The following is a 21,383-nucleotide window of genomic DNA, read 5'->3' as shown; positions in this document are numbered from 1 at the left end:
TGTCTTCAGTGTCTTCTGTGTCTTTTGAGTTTTCTGTGTATTCTGTTTCTTCTGTGTCTTCTGTGTCTTCTGTGTCTTCTGTGTCTTCTGTGTCTTCTGTGTCTTCTGTGTCTTCTGTGTCTTCTGTGTCTTCTGTGTCTTCTGTGTCTTCTGTGTCTTCTGTGTCTTCTGTGTCTTCTGTGTCTTCTGTGTCTTCTGTGTCTTCTGTGTCTTCTGTGTCTTCTGTGTCTTCTGTGTCTTCTGTGTCTTCTGTGTCTTCTGTGTCTTCTGTGTCTTCTGTGTCTTCTGTGTCTTCTGTGTCGTCTGTGTCTTCTGTGTCTTCTGTGGCTTCTGTGTCTTCTGTGTCTTCTGTGTCTTCTGTGTCTTCTGTGTCTTCTGTGTCTTCTGTGTCTTCTGTGTCTTCTGTTTCTTCTGTGTCTTCTGTGCCTTCTGTGTCTTCTGTGCCATCTGTGTCTTCCGTGTCTTCTGTGTCTTCTGTGTCTTCTGTGTCTTCTGTGTCTTCTGTGTCTTCTGTGTCTTCTGTGTCTTCTGTGTCTATGTGTCTTCTGTGTCTTCTGTGTCTTCTGTGTCTTCTGTGTCTTCTGTGTCTTCTGTGTCTTCTGTGTCTTTTGTGTCTTCTGTGTCTTCTGTGTCCTCTGTGTCCTCTGTGTCTTCTGTATCTCCTTGTCTGCTTGTTCTATTGTTCTTTTTGTTGTCACGACGGACTCCTGGAGGTAAACTGGATATGGATCCCGGCCCGACGACGATGACGACGATGCGGCACGGTAACTTTCGGATGGGATGATGGAAAGGTCTCCTGGGAATATACTGCTATATGTGGTTGTGTTGGAGTTGGATGATACGGGCTATGAGGGGGAGTATTGTAACAACGGTATGGATCTAATTAGGAGCAGTCGTCTGTCGCGGCTCTGCAGAGCAGAATGTGTATATTTCTGGGTTGAACATGGGTCAGTGAACTGGAAAATTTCATCCCTACTCATACTAGAAAAAAAATCTATTTGGTGAAATGTTTTATATTCTGGGCTTGTCGTTTCGACATTTGAATTATTTTAAATGACAAACTATTTTCAATGATTTCTTATTCATTCAATGCTTAACAAGAGTTATACATAATAACATCACCATGTTTGGGAGTTTTGATAGAATTTCTGTTATTTCAACTACAAATTCTATTCTAGTGGTAATGAGGGAATAGAAACAAAGAATTGATGAAATTTAGTTCATATATCATATGTTCATATGTGTGAATAATGAAAATGTTAAACTAGTCGAGAAAACAAAAGTTGAAAAATAAGAGCAGACTTAGATTTTTGAATTCGAAGAGATGACCTATCAATTTGTTGGTTTGTTTTGGGAAGAATAAACGTGTTTGGAGAGAGCTTGTGATGCTCTTCTTTCCTGTTTTTAAATGAAACGAAAATTCACAATAAGCTCGAAATAGGACGCCAATCCCTTGCAGCCAGCCACAGCTGCTGCAAGCATTCGGTGATAAGCCTTAATCCAATTATTATTATTAATTAACCCCACAACATACCAGCTTCGAGACGATAAATCAAAGCTTTGGGGCTGCGGCTTTCCTTATCCGAAGCAATTCTGGCCGGACGCTGGCTGGCTGCCGCTGTTGTTGCTGCTGCATGACTTCCCCGGATGCATCGATCCATCCTGGCAAGGCTCATTTCCTTCCATCATCATCGGCACACCCGCCACACAATCCAGTCAGTGGTGGTGGCGGCGGTTGCTGTTAATACCTGCCGGTTCGCAATGCTGCAAAAGTATCTCATGGCCATCGCCGGCCAGCGTGGTTAGTATCAGCAAGACCCGGATGATATCCTTCGTCAAGCACCAGGTGTAATTAATTAATGGAACGTGTTGAAATATTTTACACTAATGATTTTCTCTCCCGGTCGGACGCATTCTGAATTCCGACAAACCGTCGCGTCGGCGGGCTGGAGGAATTCATGCGGGAGCAGCAATTAAGCCGGATGAATGGCATCGATTGGTCTGTGGGGCTATAAATTTGAGCGATGGTTTTCATTTCGTGCTATCATACGCGCACAAATCACAATAAACGTTGGGAAATTTACTAGGTGAAAACAAATTTAATTAAAATCCGAAAAAAAATCCAGTTCAAGTAGCAAAATGGCACGATAGATTTTGACTGTCAAATGGTTATTGTCAACGCGACTACCGCAGAACTGGCCGCACTGGATGCCTGGAGTACCTTCCGAAATGTACATAACTGCGCTCCAAAAGGCGCTTGGATTTTCTTCCCTTTGAACCACTGGAAAGAGGGCCATATTATTAGGAACAACTTTGTAGAAAACCATATTTGTATAAAAAAAAATCGATTGAAAGTGCTGAATGCATCCTTCCTCGTAAATCTGGGTCTTCTTCGGCATTTACTTGCATCTCCTTTTGGAACTTCTTCGACAATCTCTTTTAGATTTTTTTTTTGGCAACTCTTTTAACATTTGTTTATTTATTTATTTATTTATTTACTAGTCTTCGAATACATCGTACAGACAGTTAATACTATGAACTAGAACTTATCCTACTTTTAAACATATGCTTAGTCACATTAAAATCAAAATTTACAGACACTTCATTAAAACGACGACAACAAACATCAAATGGATTATTTTGTCCAAAAAGAGTACGATGAAGGGGATTACGAAGAAAGTCAGCCCGTCTGGTTCTTCTGGGCGGAACGTTGAGAAGTATGTTGCTCAGCAGTAACGGACAGTCCACATTGTCACGCATGATGTCAAACACAAAGAGGCGCTGCAATAAAATCCTCCTACTTTCCAAGGTTGGCAAGTGTATCAAAGCACTACGATGTTCGTATGGTGGCAGTCGAATGGGATCATTCCACGGCAGTTGACGCAGTGCGAATCGAAGAAAGTTTCGTTGAATACGTTCAATGTGGTGTTTATGAACGGCATGGTAGGGCGCCCACACGAGCACGCCGTATTCTAGTATACTGCGCACTAGTGTGCAATACAAACTCTTCAAACAGTACACATCCGTGAAATACTTTGTGTTCCGCTTGATGAATCCAAGAATTGCAAATGCCTTTGCAATCGTTGCTGCAATGTGTTGTGCAAAGTTTAGCTTGCTATCCAACAGCACACCTAGGTCCCTGACAGCATCAACTCTGGCGATAGAAGTTGTTGACATCCTGTAGTCGAAACCGATTTTACTTCTTGAGCGGCAAAACGAAATCACATTACATTTCCGGATATTTAATTCCATTCCATTGAGCAGGCACCAGTTCGATAGTCTGTCGATGTCAGCTTGAAGTGCACAGCATTCCACAAGCGAAGAAATTGTGCGAAAAAATTTCAAGTCATCAGCAAACATGAGTTTCGGAGATTGTATGGTTTCGCAAAGGTCGTTGATAAATAGTATGAAGAGAAGAGGGCCCAAGTGACTACCTTGGGGTACCCCGGATGTAATGCCAAAAGCATCCGAGTTCGTTCCACTGATGCGTACGTAAGCGCTCCGTCCAGTAAGATATGACAATATCCACCGTGTCAACCAGCTTGGTAAGCCCATTCTGTCCAATTTATCAACAGCCAATAAATGGGGCACTCTGTCGAACGCTTTGGTAAAGTCGACATACACGGCATCTACTTGCTGTCGCTTTTCCAAAGTATTTACCAACGTTGAAACGTATGTCATCAAATTGGTAGTAGTAGAACGTTTTTTAACAAATCCATGTTGGAATTCGGAAATGACATGTTTCACTTGTGGATATAGCGAATCATGCACTAGGCTTTCAAAAACTTTCGGCATGCAGCTCAGAATGGAAATACCACGGTAGTTCTCCACATCATGAACCGTACCCGACTTGTGAATCGGCGTTATAGCAGCAGTTTTCCATACATTCGGAAATATTCCTTCCGCAATGGATCGGTTGAAAAGAATAGCAGCTGGAACTGCAAGCGATTCGGCACAGCTCTTGATAAACAGCGGAGGTAGATGATCCGGTCCAGCGCCTTTACTGCCATCCAACCCTCGCAACATTTGTTTAGTAATCCCTTGGAGAATTCCTTCTGCCATAACTTGACAATTTTTTTACGGCAATTTGGAATTTGTCAATTGGAGTTTCTGGCAACCGTGCCATGATAGAACGCCACGAATTAGATCTCTCGCAATTATCGATAAAAACTTGGGAAATGTATCTCTATCGGAATTAATCTACAACTCCATCAGAAGTTTTCACTATCGCTATGTATTAGAGTGGGTCATCGTTTATATGGAAAAATGAAAAATTCAATGGTATCCCATCAGATTAAAGCTTTTTTGATCCCATTTCAGGACCCAAATAAGTGTGCAAAATTTGGGCACGATCGGTTATGTCTACGTTTTGCGCATCGCGTTTGAAGTTTGTATGGAGTTTGACATGGGAAAACACACTTTTTTTGCATTTCTCTCTCATAACAAGCTCGAATTTTTCTGAAACCATGTAACCGATAAAATGAAAACATATCCTAGGGTGTCCTGAAAAACTTTGTCGAAGACCGCGAAGTGATCTGATGCTTAAGAAAAAAGTCATGGCATCGGCATTGCTTGGCGAAACAGCATGATTTTGTTGCCATTGCCATTGCACAGATACTCAGGACCCGAAACGGAACCAAAAAAGCTTTGATCTGAGAAAGCGGTTCCGATGACCCACGCTACTATGTATATTTAATTGTTTTTTTTTTACAGTGAAGAGATATTTAAACGGAAATTCGGAAGTAAAGTTTTGGTAGGGGGGTTAGGGGCATAATGGACACGCTAAGCAAATGAGTACGTTAGGCCTGTATTACAGACAAAAACTTAACATATTATTAGTTGGCTTACAACTTTAACTTGTTTCCTACGTATTTCAATCATTTACAGCTGGTAGAATGTCATTATTGTGAAGAAATAATGAATTGAAAACCGTGTGTTTTTTGGGGTTGGCAGGAAAGGTACGGGGCGAAATGGACACCCATCGGGGCATAATGGACACCCCTGCATATTTTATGCTGTATCTTTGAGAATATCGATCAGTTAAGTAATTAGCCAACGGAGATCAATACCACATATATAATACTTCATCTTAGACGAGTTTGCATAACTTCAAAGTTAATTAATTAAATTTTAGGCTAAAATAATCGTATTGATTTTTTTCAAACTCTCTAAAACGCCTAACAGTATGCAATGCGCGTACATCCATTGATAATTGCCAGTGTTCATTTCGCCCCGAATAGACTACAACAATGAATTTCTATTTTCAGTGTGTTCTGATCAAAAATATAATACTTCATCCATGGCTAAATCTGCGTATACATGTAGATAAGCTAACAATTCACTTGTTTGTATGGTGGACACACTCAATCACTCGTAATACCTTATTTGCTACTGCTTCGAAATTATAAGAAATCCACCATATGAAAAACATACTTCAATTTCAGTGATATTTTGGTTATTTTGAAGGAATATAAATGGTACTTTTGAAAAATAGAACAATGACTTGTTCCTTTACACTTATGCATTGAAAGTATTACATAAAAGTCAACGGTTTCGGCAAAAACAGGGGTGTCCATTTCGCCCCGGGTGTCCATTATGCCCCTAATCCCCCTACGTAATCAGAGCGGTCCACGATCGCTGCCATCATTCTTATCGTTGATCACCTAAGAACGTTGTGAGAAACAATCTGTGAGCCAAATAAATATCCAATACAAACACAAAATACATGATTTTTCACTCTCCGCGTAAAAAAGTTCCCTCACATTCAAATCCGTTTATTGAACTGACAACAATTGAAAAAGTACTAAGTTTTAAATATCTTGACTTAGTGTTAGATGATAATCTTTCTTGGAGTAGTCATTAAGAACATATTCAAAGAAGAATCTCATCCCTTTGTGGTTTGATGTTCGACCTTTTGTCCGTCGCAATGCACTTCTAAAGTTCAATTTTGGTTGCATATATTCCCATCTACAATACCTTGTGATCGTCTGGGGCCATACCAGTAAATCCAAGCTTAAATTTTTTTTTGCAAAACAGGTATCTCAAAATACTTTATGCAATGCCTCTGTTATATTCAACATTCAATCTTTATACCACATTAACGCATAGCATACCTGTACGAGGATTGTGTGAACTTCAGTCTTGTTTTTTCATATACGACGTGATTTTAAATCCCAATATGCACCACTACTTAACTCTACGTACCGGAATTCATGGTCACCACACAAGACATGCCAATAACTTAGTGAGATCTAGAGCATTCAGCAATCTCGGTCAAATGCGAATATCCTTCTATGGTCCTTCGACCTACAACGTACTTCCTGAGCGTTTGAAATGGATAAATAATAGAATACTTTTCAAAACTAGTTTTACCGATCCAGAATTAATTCATTCTTAGTATAAAATCGTATCAACTGCCAGTTATTATTTTAACCCTTTGGGAACGGATGGGTCATATGTATGTGACCCCAGCCGAGAAAATCTGAGACACAAAGAATAATGTATAACTTTTGATTGCGTGCACAAAGAAACTATTTTTTTTTTTACCAGGAATAGCAAATTATGTGTAGCTAATACCACAAAAATTTCATCAAAATCGGTTAAGTGTTGGCGGAGATATCGTCGAAACAAGAGACTTACCATTTGAGAATCTTGGGCCAAAAACAATTTAAAAAATATCTCATTTTTTACCTAAAACTGTAGAGCCAAAAATACTGAACCGATTTCAATGAAAATTTTTCTGTACAAAAAGTATATATGTAGATGTATTGTGTCAAAATTTCACTCAATTTGATTTGACCTTTAAAAAGTTATAGCCATATATGTAGCACTATGTCACAATAAGCAGATGTGGTTTTTGGTATAGTTACTTTCAAACTGCTCTAACTTTTAAAATGTTCAATCAAAAAGGCTGAAATTTTCACTGAGAACAGATAAACACAACGATTTTACACTGTCAAAGTTTAAAAAAAATCGGGACAGTGTTGCCAATACTACAGTCAAAATAATGCACGCTGATTTCAAAATGTTAAAAAGTGCCCAAAATTTGAAAACCCCGTTTGTTTATTTGAATTGTTAAAAAAAAGTACTGAACCGATTATAATGAAATTTTCACCACTTATTATGACTTACTTGAAGAACTTACAGTCAAATGTTCAGACGTTTTGATGAGCTAACAACCAAGTTAGAGCCTAAACAATTTTTAAAATGGAAGCCCAAAATTTCCAAAATCACATTTTATTGTATCGACAATGTTTGCGTTAATACTGAACCGATTTTGATGAAGTTTTTAGGGCATTAACTACACATAACATGCTATTCCTGGTTAAAAAATCAGCTGTTTTTGTAAACGCAATCAAAAGTTATACATTATTTTGAGTGTCTCATTTTTTTCGAGTCCAGTCTTTAGTTCTATCTCTGGGATCCCTTAAAAAGAAATTATTTCCACTGAGATACCATTGTTTGATTTATTTTTGTTAAGTGTTTCTATCATTTTCCTGCACACACCAATAAGTTTAAGAAGTTATATTCATATTGTTTGTTTTTCGTTAAAATGAGATGAGTCCACTACCAGGGGGCTCACAAGGAGAGCTTTTTGGTGTGGGGATAAGTGATGGGTCATCTGTAAAAAAAGCAAAAAATTAAAAAAAAAAACATTGTATTGTTACATTACAATACATTTCATTGAACATACCATACAGAAGACAATATAACAACAATACAGTTTCTTACCGCTTTCGCAACACGAGGTGAATTTTATGTTTATGTTGCCACAATGAGGTGTTGCCAAAATCGGTATTTTTTGTGAATTATTTTTAACTTTTATGCGCCATTTTGGTTTAGAATATAAATACGGACTATTCACAAGTTGTAAAACGATCACTGTAGGTGACGATCATAAATTACATCAATCCTTCTCGGAATTCCTCTAGAAATTCCTCTAATGGATATATTGCCAATGGATATATTTCAATGAGTTTTCCCGGAAATCAGTCTAGGAGATTCTCAAAGTATTTCTCCGCGAATTCCTCTGAGAATTCCTCTGGAAGTTTCTCTGGAAATTTCGAGAGATAATTCCAGGAATTCCTTCAGTAGTTTCTTTGAGGATTCTTAATGTTCTTCCAGGAATTCGTCTAGGAATTGCTCCAAGAATTCCTCTAGGAGTTCATTCTGGGAATTCTTCTATATAGGAACTTTGGGAGGGAATTGCGGTAATTTCATACGGGAACTTCTCTATGGATTCCTGGAAGAACTCCAGGAAATTTCTCGAAGGAATTCATGGAGGAATTCCCGGAATAAACTCCCAAAACTCCCAGAGGAATTTCCAGGCTTTTAGCAAACTTCCCGAAATGATGCCTAGAGAAATGTCCGGTAAAACTACTAACGGCTCCCCCAGAAAAGATGTTTGGAGAAATTTTATCTCTTCTGGAGATGTTTCGAACGTTTCTATTTTTTGGAATCACTTGAGTTTTCTTGAATCTCGTGAACACTATGATACACCTGGAACAGCAAGTTTTTATCGGAATACAAAGACTCTTACCATAAACATGAGCTATCTTCAGGAACGCCCAGTAACCTCGTGAATTTGATTTATTTCAGAAGACAAAATCCTACATTTTCAAAACATCGTTGAAAAACGAAATAAAAAAATTTAAACAAACACCGGTGGAAACGAGTGGAATTTGGTCTATGTTTGGCGTTCCAAATTTTCAGAACTGTTGTAAATTTGATCCAAAAATTTGGATCACCGCTGAAAACGACCTTAGTAGATTGTAGAATTGTGAATTAGCATTTAAGTTAAAATACACATTAATAAAAACAAAAAAAAACCTTAGTAGATATGACGCCGATGATTATTGTTTGTTATATGTCTTCAGAGCAATTGACCTTGCAAGCATATTTTGATTTGATAGTTTCAATGATAATACACACTTAATTTGAAATACCGTGTTCGGTAAATGCAGCTGTATACAGCTATACTGCATTGTTTACCTTTTGCACCAGGTTTTGACAGTTGTGTGTACTGAACCTCAGTAAAATCGATTACCGAAGCTACCGAAATAGTTCTGCTGTTCTATTTTCATCAAAAAAGTGCTGAACAGGCAACTCAGGATTGAGTGTGTATGATTTCCAAAGCTGCGGCAGGGCTTCGACCGCTGCGGTAGAACTCTGCGGCTATCGCAGAGTGGATTTTTTTTTTTCTAAAAATCTCCGCTATACAGGGAATTTAAGCTGAAACAACAGGAATTTCAAATAAGTTTCAGGAGCGCTCAAGAGCAGGGGGTTCCAAAGGGCTACATTAACGGTCCAGAGGAACATAAGAGAGTATCAGGTAGTTTTAGTGGCTTCCATGGTGGTTTCAGAGTTTTTACGAAGGATTCCAGATCAATTATCAGGCTCAAAGCAATTTCAAGAAAATTTTAGGCGGATTCAGGGCGTTTGAGAGCATTTTTTTGTAGTTTAAAGGAAGTTCAGGGGCACTTGAGCGGATTTTAGGAGCATTTCAATCACCTTCAGAGAAATTTTGGTATCTCCCTAAATCAGGAGCCTTTCAATACTTTCATGAAAAATACTTGAGCACCTTTGAAACAGCTCTGTAAATCCCATGGAACATACTAGAAGCCTCTTTACTTCGTTAAATGATCTTGAAGCGCCATGAAATAGCGCTGCAAAATTCCCTAAATACCTAAGAAACGCTCATAAAGCGCAACAAAAACAAACCCATGACACCCAATGAAATCCCAAAATTTCTCAAAAGATCTCAACAATCCTCATAACTTAAACGTCCCTGAACACCCTGAAGCGCGCAGAAACGCTCTAACAAATCCCTAAAACAACTCTCATGAGGCCCAAAAATTTTCTGACATCCCATGATACCCCCTTAAACTCCTGCAAACTTCCATGACTCTTGAAAAACCCCCGAAAAAACACACCTGAAGACTCTCGGAAATCCATTGAGCTCGTGACACGCCCCTGAAACCCCCTGAAATCCCTAGAGATCCTAAAATTCACATAAACGCTTATGAAATGCTTCTAAAAGCTTCCTTGAACCTGTTGAAATAAGCCCCTGAAACCCCCTGATTGAAGGTCCAAAAGCCCCAGAAATTTCCTGAAGCACTCCAAAAGACCCCTAAAACCACGTAGGGGTCCTAAACCACCACCAAAAAACGTAGACGCCAAACCTCTAAAAAAAATTTGAAAAAATAACAATTTTATCTCACTGCTTGGGGGATTAATCAATGATTACATTTTATCAGAAGACGCCTTTTAACATGCAGAAAAACTTTGTAGAACACTCCAAACCTCTAGAACCAACCTAAAAAAACGTTATTTAATTTGATCGCAAAATCATCGATATCGAACACTGTGCCTTGGTTATCGCGTTGTTGACGCGTAAAATATTTAACGTAGCGTTTTACGCCGTTTTCAAACAATGAGCAATGGTTTGTAGCTATTGTTGCATGTTTTTCACAATTCAAGATCAACAATTGAAAAGGCCGCATCAACATTTTGTAAACACACATGTTTCTGTCAACTTGAGGCCTTCTGAACTCCACCTACAACACACCTCACCACCACTAACAGAAAGCGCAAACATCAATCTTTCTGATAGTGATGGTAAGATGGGTGGGTGGATGCCAGAAGGCCTCAAGTCGACTGAAACGTGTTTGATTACGCAATGTTGATGCGGCCTTTTCAATTGTTGGTCTTGAATTGTTTTTTTTTGCCTTTATTTTTAAGAGTTAGTTGTATTTGGTGAAGCAATACCATCTTAAACAATCGGGATGTAGATAGTGTCTAAGTAAATAAAGGCTTAATCATTCTTAGTCATCACTCCCCTCACATCCAGCTCAATGTTTTTTTTTACATGAAACTTGTTGTGACAAATAGAATAATATTGATAACAATAAAATATAAAAATGTCAGACTGTGACCATCACCTTATCAATCAACCCCTCCCCCCCCCCCCCATATTCCGCTCTCCATCTGCCTATCACCACGTGCCTAAGTGAAGGCCTCTTACTAGAATGAGGATTACCTGAAGTCAATTTGCTGTTTGGCGCTCGTGTCGCTTTGTGGGCTAGTGTATTTTAACGATGAACACTGCCATCGTGGGGTCAAATCGACTTTATATGTGGGGCAGTCTCCGTTGGTGGCGTTGATAAAAAAACATATTTTGTTTTTTCTAGCTTAGCGCAAAAATGCGCAAACAGTGACCTTTAAACAGTGTTGAAAAAATTCAATTCATTCATTTGAACACTAACCAACCAATCTGTACAGTCATTTTTCCTTTTAGTTACATATGTTCAAAACGATTTCATTCAATCAGAGCACCTATCAAATGAGAAGCGAATCCTTGTCAATTGCATAAATTTTCACTCGAATGAGTAGCTTGGTACGAAACACGAAAAACCCCGCAAAATTCCGCCAGACTGAAAAAATGTCAAATGTCGGGTCAAAGTCGGGTCAATTTTTATCGAATGTTGGCCACTGTTGGACCAACATCGATCAATTATTGGGTCTAAGTTGGGTTTGGTGGCCAAAATAAAAATAGGTGAATGATAGGTTGATGCCGGGTTTGACGTCATCAACGATGGTAAAAGCTTTGAACCTACAACACCACACATTTATGCTTCCTAGCTGGGGCTCAATTGAATGATATGTGCCTTGACTGAGGCTGAAGCTGATGTCAATTGAATCACAGAGAACAGACGTCTATCTTCGCTTTCTGCCTTGTGTAAAACTTTGTAACGGTCATTTCAGAGTATGTGGCACAGAGAACAGACATCCAAGTCCAGTTCCGAAACTGTGTAAGGAATTTAACGGCCATTTGGAATCGGCAACACAAGTGGCAATAGCGTGGCGCTGCAATCGCATAATGTCCCATACTAATTGAATTCACCACTTGAAATGTTTCAATTCACCACTGACTGTAGCAATATGGTGTTTGGTGGCGTTAGTGGTGTCATCATGTATTGGTTTGCAACCTTACTCAAGTAAAGATTCAAATCCTTACACAACTTTCCGAATGAAATTTGTTCTAGCCTGGATGTCTGTTCTCTGTGTATGTGATTATGCCCCCGTTGCGCGGCGCTAGCGTCCCATCACTTACATTGTTGTGTTGTCAAATTTGTTTCCAGTGCTCGCCGTTTTTGGCCGTTTGGCGCTCGTGTCGTTTGGTGGACTAGTGTATTTTAACGATGAACACTGCCATCATGGTGTCAAATCTACTTTTTATGTGGGGCAGTCTCCGTTGGTGGCGTTGAGGTACACTTAAATCCTTTACACACGATTTTGACGTATTTTTGTTCGAGCTTAAATGTCTGTTCTCTGTGATTGAATGATCAGAGGCTAGTCAATTGATATTCCGATGGTAAATGGAAAAATGAGTGGTTACCTATCTCAATTTCAGCTTTAAATATCGGTGACACTTCGCAGCACTGCCTATAAAGCCAAAAACTAGACAAAATTGCACGTCAGATCCAGGATACGGCGTCGTTTTCTGATGTTTCCTAAACAACTACTAAATCTCATTAATACGAAGTTTTTCTTAAAAATTTCATAAAAGTCAATATTTTTGCATGTTGTAAAAACATAATAATTTTGTGATTAGATTCCAAACAAACCCTGAAATATAAACATCAATAATATTGTCACATTATCCAAATCTTAACAACGAGCTCATGAAGAAAGCTCATAAAATAAAGACAAAAAACACTAGTAAAGTACCACACAAAACTACAAAAATCAAAAATTGAAAAAATGTTCAAAATTTCAAGATGTAAAATCACTACAATTGCTAAATTGAAAGTATTTAGAAAAGTTTTCTGGCAATTCTTTATAATTTATCATGATCACCTTTGTAGAATTCTCTGAAATTTTTGAAAAAAAACTCTCTGAAATGTTGATTGGATACCCTTTGAAAGTTCCTAATTAAAATTTCTTTCGATCTCTGGCATTTTCCGAAGAAAATTTGCTGCAATTATGAAGGATAACTTCCCTGAAATTTCCGTAAAAATCAGTTTCAGCTTTTTTTTATAACCATTTGTCATCCTATGTTGTTAGAAGAGTAAAATGTTCTGAAGAATAACAAAAAACAATTTTTTTTTTACTGTAGCTTAACTAATTTTGTTATTCTGTAAAGATATTCTCCAAAATTTCTACAAAAAAATTCTTAATTTTTTTTCAGGTAAAATTCTCAGGAAATTCCTGGTAGGATTCTACGGAATTTCCCGAAAAAGCTGAGATATTAACAGACATGTTTTGGAACTTCCGAGAACTAATTTAATAAAATTTTCAAGGCAAGCTTCCGAAATTTCCGAAAGAAATTCTCTGAAATTTAAGAAGAAAAATCTCTGGTTTGTTAAAAGAAAATCTAAGAAAAAACATCGAATTACAAAAGGAAATTTTCCGGCATTTGGAAGGGAAATTCATCAGTATTAAATACCCAACAATTTATTCAAATTTTCATCAGAAACCCCATATAGTTTCTTTGGTAAATTTCCCAAAATTTATTGGGGGAATTATTTAAAACTTTTTGCTGATAACTTCCAGAGCAAATCCTCCAAAAAGTCCGAACTTTGCAGGTACCTCTGCGAGAATAACAGGATAGAGAAGAAAGGGAGCGAAATTCTCTCCAATATCCAGAAAAAGAATTATTTCAAGTACAATCGTCCGAAGTTTACAGGGTAAATTTTCTAAAAATTTTCTGAAGAAATTTCAGAAATTTCGGGCTGTTATTCTTATGAAATAACAGTGAAAATCTTCAGAAACTGCTTCGAATTTTTAGGATTTTCCAACTCTAGAAGAGGTTCCCCGAAATTTTCAGAAAAAAGTCTGTGCTATTTTCACATGAAAATATTCTGGAATTCGCCTATTGATAATCCGAAATTTCCACAAAAAAAAACAACTATTTCCTAGAACTAAACCTCTGAAAGAAAGAGTCAGTACTGAACACGACTTTCTTTTACCTTGATTTCCAAGATTTTTTGTATTCTCAAAAGAAAACCCGACTAGATGGACATTACAAAATTATAACAAGCTGTGTTATTTTGTTACAATAAATTTTTATAACAAGGGTTGTTATAAAACATGTACCGTTAGTAGTTAAAATAACAAAAATTCTAACAAAATTCCCACTGAAAAGAACAAAAATATAATAACTTGTGTTATGATCATAACAAAAATATTACAAAATTTGTTCCATGAAATATGATAGAATATAACAAAATTATAACAAATTGTGTTATAATTCCTTTGACACCAATTAGGGTAAAAACTAATTTTTATACTCATTTTTTGGGTAATTATTTTGAGTGTGTTATTCTATTTTTAGAAAATAATAGGTCACGCAAAAAAACTTTCTAGTTCATTATAAAACATACATACCAAGACGGGATTTGAACCAATAATCCCACCATCGCTAATTATCAGTCGCCTTTACCAATGAGGCTATCACAGCACCTGAAGCGAGCAATGAAATAAGCTTTACTGGTTCCACGTATTGCCAGTTTCCCTATTCCCCCATCTCTTGTTTGTCAGTCGCAGAACAAAAATAGACAGAGATTTGAATGCAAGATCAAACAATGAACCTCTCTCTCTTACCAACAGCGCTATCGCGGTGCGCAGACATGCGCACTGAAACACTAATAACAGTGGTGGCGTGCGCATGGCCCGTCGACGTTTGTTGAACAAAGAGAACGACGAAAAAATAGCCAGTCGACTATTTATGATTGAGCTTCGTCATGGGGTGCTTACTGGCGGCGTCAAAGTTGCTGTAGTCGTGATTCTTTACGGACGGTGATGATTGAATTTGTTTTTTTTTTCTTTGCGCTGTGAGACCGACGATCATACACGTACCTGCGTGAGCGTAAAATGTGGCTTTGTTTTAATTGATCACAATTATATCATAGGCTGATATGATAACTTTTGCAGATGCTATTTAGTTTTATTCTAAGATTTAGATTATTTTGGAAATGAAAAAGTTTATATAGGTGTCAAAGCAAATATGGTCAAATGATAATAGGTCGTAATAAAAAAAAGTTTGAGTAGAGAAATGCAGTGATCAATTGAGCAGAATTATCATTCACATTTGTATTGTTTAGGATTATTTAGTACCGCATTTGCTATCTCCACGCTCAATAACATCCATTACTTCTTAATACATAGTCTGTTCGGTACTTTTTGACGTTATAATTAGAAGTTAGAATAGCAGTACTGTTAATATGACATATAGGTAGTCCTTGCGCTGATGGTGGGTACTCAATCATCATCATCATCATCATCAATAATATGATGCAGCAGTCAATAAACTTAAGAAGATAAATTAAGTAATAGTTATTGCTGTGGGCATTCGAAATGCAAATATCAAATACGGGAACACCAAAAGATGTGAAAACTTGAACAAACTTAATAGGAGTTCCCATTAACGAAACAGCTGCTAATATATAGTACAATTCGTAATACTAACAAATCCACAAACCAGCAGCGCCTTGAAGGCCGTTATGCGACATCATTACAGCTAGAAGCTGTACTAAAGAAACTGTTTGTATACCAACACGGCTTGTTGGATGTAAACATTATTGTCAAATCTAACTTGAAGCGGGATATATAGCTACTGCACAAATACTGTGAAATTATTTATATTGCTTTTATTGCACTTAAATCTAACTCCGGAAGATTTGCCGGAAGATGTGCAAATTAAATAAGAGTCCCAGCCAATAAACCTTTGCTACTATACAGTACGTGTTCATTGATTTTAAAGTAATCATTACGGAACATGTTTCCCGAGAGACCATGTCTTTTCAATACGCTCCAACTACTCCAACTCCGATATTAGAATAGAGGGGGTTAGAAACAAAGGGATGTAAGTGACAAAACCCCACTTTTGAGTAAATGAGGTTTGAAGTGTTTCATCAATTTTTCATCCCATACAAAATGTATGGAGTTTCAAAAATAAACCGAATTTTCTCTGATATATTGGAATTCAAATCATCATAAAAATAATCTTAAAAATGTTCCTGGGAGCTTGAAATCTGAAGTTTTTTTTATATGCTCAGCTCAAAATGGTCACTTACACTCCTTTGCATCTGGGCCGCTCAATAGTATAAGGACATGTTCCAGAAAATTTGTACTTTTGGTAATACCGCATGACCCAACCGTTCTATTCGCATAATCAATAATAAAAATAGTTTCTTATTTTAACGAGTCGAAGTTCGGTTCAAAGTTGGAAAAATAAGAGTACCTTTTAGTTTTGAGAGTACTCGGATACGCTTCCGGCATTCTGCGCAGTAAAAAAAACAAACAAAAAAACGAATACATAATATTTTTATTTTTATTTTTTGTAATGTATTTAAAAATCAAAATTATTTCATATTCTGATATAATTGTGTTATTTTTTCAACGAATCATTTTATTCAGTTGTAAAAATAACAAAGTTTTAACAGAATTTGTTTTGAATCATTTATAACAAAATTAGTTACAAAAGATTATAATATATTTTGTTATAATTTAGTTCGAAAAAGTAATAAACAACCCATGTCATAACAAAATTATAACATAATTTGTTAGTCATATCACAATGAGATATAATTATGATATATTTTTGTTATGATCCTCTAGTCGGGAAATGCTCTGCAATTCTTTTCTTTCTGTAGAGGAGGCTTCTCTGAAGAAGCATCTGAAATTTTCAAGGAAATTTTTTTCAATGTGATTAAAATCTTTCAAAATTTCCTAATGATATTCTTTTTGAACTTCTGAGGAAATTCTCCTAAAATTCTGGATGACATTCTATAGAATTTTCAGTTGAAATTCCCAAGAAATTGCTATCTGGGTTCCCTAAAAATTTCTTGGAGTCTTCAAGTAAAAATAACTGGAATTTCAATATAAAATTATCCGGGTTTCCAAAGGGAAGTTCTCAGATATTTCAAAATAATTTTCTCCAATATTTAAAAACAAAATTATCTGAAATTTCTCAGGAATTTGTTCTGGAATTTCCTGGCAAAAATATCTGCACTTTCAAAGCTAAATGGAGTTTTCAGAATATTTTTTTGGGAATTTGAGTGGAAGGTCCTATTTGGTTTCTTGTAGATATTTTCATGAAATTCCTGGGGAAACTCTCTAAAAATTCTGGTTTAGATTCTATGACATGCTCTATCCTTAAAGACATTGTGACTAAGTCAAATCATGTTTTGATGAGCAAAACACTCACTGTCTTGCAAAGTTCTTAAATGATCATTAATCCCAAACCAAAACAAAAGTACATCTCACGGTGTCTCCAAAGGTCTAACTAGCATCCAAAACCTCAACCGAATTTTGTTCATAAAACCTTCCCCGTAAAAAAAAAGTTACAGCATTGACCGCAATATCCCGAGGGACCTGACACGTTCTTCGCCGAAGGCAACGAACGAACAAAAACATTCCATCAATCTCTTCACCGCACCACATCGCACCATCAGCCACCGGAGCGGTTCTGTACCCTTTTTGCCATTTCCACGACGATCCTATGTTTTTTTTCTGTCCCAAGGTCCCGCACGATGGAAAATCAATAGCTCAGCTTCTGAGTCCGTCGTAAAGGAGCCACGGCATTCGGTTTCGACACACGGTCATTCGGTGTTCAATAAAAACTATGGAATGGCATCGTTCTCGAATCCCCGAACCCCCGGTCCAATGAAATATTTAAATCTCAGGCGTCCGGATTGGATGGGGCCAGCTCTCGGACAACTCAACCCCAAACTCAACCCCAACGTGGGTTCGTCGTCGTGATACATTATTGATGAACTTTAGCGGCGTTTCAATGTTTGTAAATCTCGTCCACCTCGCATCATTTTCCCCGTACTTACCGCTCTTGATTCGACTCCGGTTCCAGCCATCAGCAACGCCAGCACCACCAGCAGTCCCTCGAGAATCGCCTTCGAGTTCTTCATCCTTGACATCACCATCAGCATCAACGGCATGGGCTCGACACCGGAAATAGACTTACGCCTTGGAGTTAGACTTCCCGCACAGCGATGAGAATACGCCTCCCAGTTAGGCTTCCCGCACGGCACAGCACAACACCGCACACACTTTGCACTTCACCGCTTCTCGTCTTTCCTTTTTGAGGTTCCTTCGTTTCTTCTCTTCTGATTGTAGCGAGGGCAAGCAAGCGTGTAAAACGCGTCACCCTTGACTTCCTTGCGTTGAACTGCCGGAAGGCAGAGAATCAAGACCACCAATCGCCGCACACCAACCTAAAACTCAAATGAACCACAAAAGGAAAATCACTTAATCAACTTTGCTTCCATCACTTTCACTGGCTTCGTCGGTCGAGGACCGAGTCCGGACCAACCAAACACAAAACACACTGCCAAACGACAGCTCGACACTTCGCAGCCCTTGTCCTTCGAGAATCGTCTTCAATCGCTCACTATAAAACGCACTGCGTTGCCTACGCTGCAGGCGATTGCAATCGCGAACGCACTTGGACAGTCCGCGGGCAGCACGTCGCACGTCTGTTTCCTTTACGTAACACCCGTGGGAACACTACTCCGACACGGCACTTCCAGTCCCCCCAAAAAAGTGAGAAAAACCCCTGTGTGAACCAGGTGTGTGAAAAGAATACCAATCTTCGATCCGAAAGGATTCCCTCGAACGCAAAAAACACGACCGATCCGTCCGACGTTCGCAGTCAGATTGACGCCACCGTGCTGGTGGTAGGCTACTTTAAGGCGATTCCAATGCTCTCACTCTCCCGCAATGAATGGAAACGCGTGCTGTTTCGAGCTCTGTTGCATACCGCACAGGCGCACACCGGCAGGCTCGCACGTTTCGCATTGTTCCCGAAAGGTAAATATTTATGTGAAACGTGAACGGGTGGCGAAACGGGAGACATTGGAGAGCGAATTCGCCTCCACGCGGTTCACTGATGACTGAAGGGCACGTTTGCCCGCATTGGAGAGAGAAAAAAGGGAGAAAGAGCGGGAGAGTTGCGAATGAGAATGCATGAAGGATAAGGAGAAGAGTCGACCCAGTTTCTCTCGTTGTGGTTTGTTTTGCTTTGGGATTTCTTATTTTTGGCACAGAAATGCATTTATTAAGGTGATTGCGAGTTTCAACATTCAAAACGGAAAAACAAATCCCCAACAAATATCTTAAATAAACACTAACAAAATATCAGAAGACGAAAAGACAAGAGAATAAAGAAGATACAGAAGACACAGAAGACAGAGAAGACACAGAAGACATAGAAGAAATAGAAAACACTGAAGACATAGAAAACACAGAAGACACGAAACGCACAGAATAAATAGAAGACACTGAAGACACATGAGATACAGGAGACACAGGAGAAACAAAAGACACAGAAGACACAGACCACACAGAAGACAAAGAAGACACGAAAAACACAGAAGACAAAGAAAATACAGAAAACACAGAAGAATGAGAAGACACAGAAGATACAGAAGACACATAAAACACAGAAAACAAAAAAAAACACAGAAAACGCAGATGACACAGAAGACACAGAAGACACAGAAGACACAGAAGACAGAGAATACACAGAAGACACAGAAGACATAGAAGACACAGAAGACACAGAAAACACAGAAGACACAGAAGACACAGAAGACACAGAAGACACAGAAGACACAGAAGACACAGAAGACACAGAAGACACAGAAGACACAGAAGACACAGAAGACACAGAAGACACAGAAGACACAGAAGACACAGAAGACACAGAAGACACAGAAGACACAGAAGACACAGAAGACACAGAAGACACAGAAGACACAGAAGACGCAGAAGACACAGAAGACACAGAAGACACAGAAGACACAGAAGACACAGAAGACACAAAAGACACACAATACACACAAGAAACAGAAGACTCGAAAGATACAGAAGCCACAGATGATACAGAAGACGAGAAGGCAAGAAAATAAAGAAAACACAGAAGATACAGATGACACAGAAGACACAGAAGACACAGAAGACACAGAAGACACAGAAGACACAGAAGACACAGAAGGCACAGAAGACACAGAAGACACAGAAGACACAGAAGACACAGAAGACACAGAAGACACAGAAGACACAGAAGACACAGAAGGCACAGAAGGCACAGAAGACACAGAAGACACAGAAGACACAGAAGACACAGAAGACACAAAAGACACACAATACACACAATACACACAAGAAACAGATGACTCGAAAGATACAGAAGCCACAGATGATACAGAAGACGAGAAGGCAAGAAAATAAAGAAAACACAGAAGATACAGATGACACAGAAGACACAGAAGACACAGAAGACACAGAAGACACAGAAGGCACAGAAGACACAGAAGACACAGAAGACACAGAAGACACAGAAGACACAGAAGACACAGAAGACACAGAAGGTACAGAAGGCACAGAAGACACAGAAGACACAGAAGACACAGAAGACACAGAAGACACAGAAGACACAAAAGACACACAATACACACAATACACACAAGAAACAGAAGACTCGAAAGATACAGAAGCCACAGATGATACAGAAGACGAGAAGGCAAGAAAATAAAGAAAACACAGAAGATACAGATGACACAGAAGACACAGAAGACACAGAAGACACAGAAGACACAGAAGACACAGAAGACACAGAAGACACAGAAGACACAGAAGACACAGAAGACACAGAAGACACAGAAGACACAGAAGACACAGAAGACACAGAAGACACAGAAGACACAGAAGACACAGAAGACACAGAAGACACAGAAGACACAGAAGACACAGAAGACACAGAAGACACAAAAGACACACAATACACACAATACACACAAGAAACAGAAGACTCGAAAGATACAGAAGCCACAGATGACACAGAAGACGAGAAGGCAAGAAAATAAAGAAAACACAGAAGATACAGATGACACAGAAGACACAGAAGACACAGAAGACACAGAAGACACAGAAGGCACAGAAGACACAGAAGACACAGAAGACACAGAAGACACAGAAGACACAGAAGACACAGAAGACACAGAAGACACAGAAGGCACAGAAGACACAGAAGACACAGAAGACACAGAAGACACAGAAGACACAGAAGACACAGAAGACACAGAAGACACAAAAGACACACAATACACACAATACACACAAGAAACAGAAGACTCGAAAGATACAGAAGCCACAGATGATACAGAAGACGAGAAGGCAAGAAAATAAAGAAAACACAGAAGATACAGATGACACAGAAGACACAGAAGACACAGAAGACACAGAAGACACAGAAGACACAGAAGACACAGAAGACACAGAAGACACAGAAGACACAGAAGACACAGAAGACACAGAAGACACAGAAGACACAGAAGACACAGAAGACACAGAAGACACAGAAGACA

The 21,383-nt window shown here is 38.5% G+C and overlaps 1 protein-coding gene across 2 annotated transcripts in view; it reads right to left on the bottom strand.

The window, feature by feature from the left end:
• The window catches only part of LOC109427505 (uncharacterized protein DDB_G0290587), a 792,302-nt gene extending 773,623 nt beyond the window's left edge, over positions 1-18,679 (bottom strand). The window contains exons 1-2 of one of the 2 annotated variants that reach the window (XM_062844587.1): positions 18,602-18,679; positions 17,841-18,236 (exon numbers count right to left, since the gene is read on the bottom strand). In XM_062844587.1, the coding sequence (XP_062700571.1) occupies positions 17,841-17,954 (114 nt within the window). In that variant the 5' untranslated portion in view covers positions 17,955-18,236; positions 18,602-18,679. The remainder of the gene's footprint in view (positions 1-17,840; positions 18,237-18,601) is intronic. The other variant, XM_062844588.1, reaches the window with a different exon arrangement.
• Between the last annotated feature and the right edge of the window lie 2,704 nt (positions 18,680-21,383).

Source organism: Aedes albopictus, chromosome 1 (genome assembly GCF_035046485.1).
Source record: "Aedes albopictus strain Foshan chromosome 1, AalbF5, whole genome shotgun sequence".
In the NCBI taxonomy this organism is placed as follows: domain Eukaryota; kingdom Metazoa; phylum Arthropoda; class Insecta; order Diptera; family Culicidae; genus Aedes; species Aedes albopictus.
The sequence above is the reverse complement of the archived record's forward strand: the minus strand, read 5'-3'. Positions and strand labels throughout refer to the sequence as shown.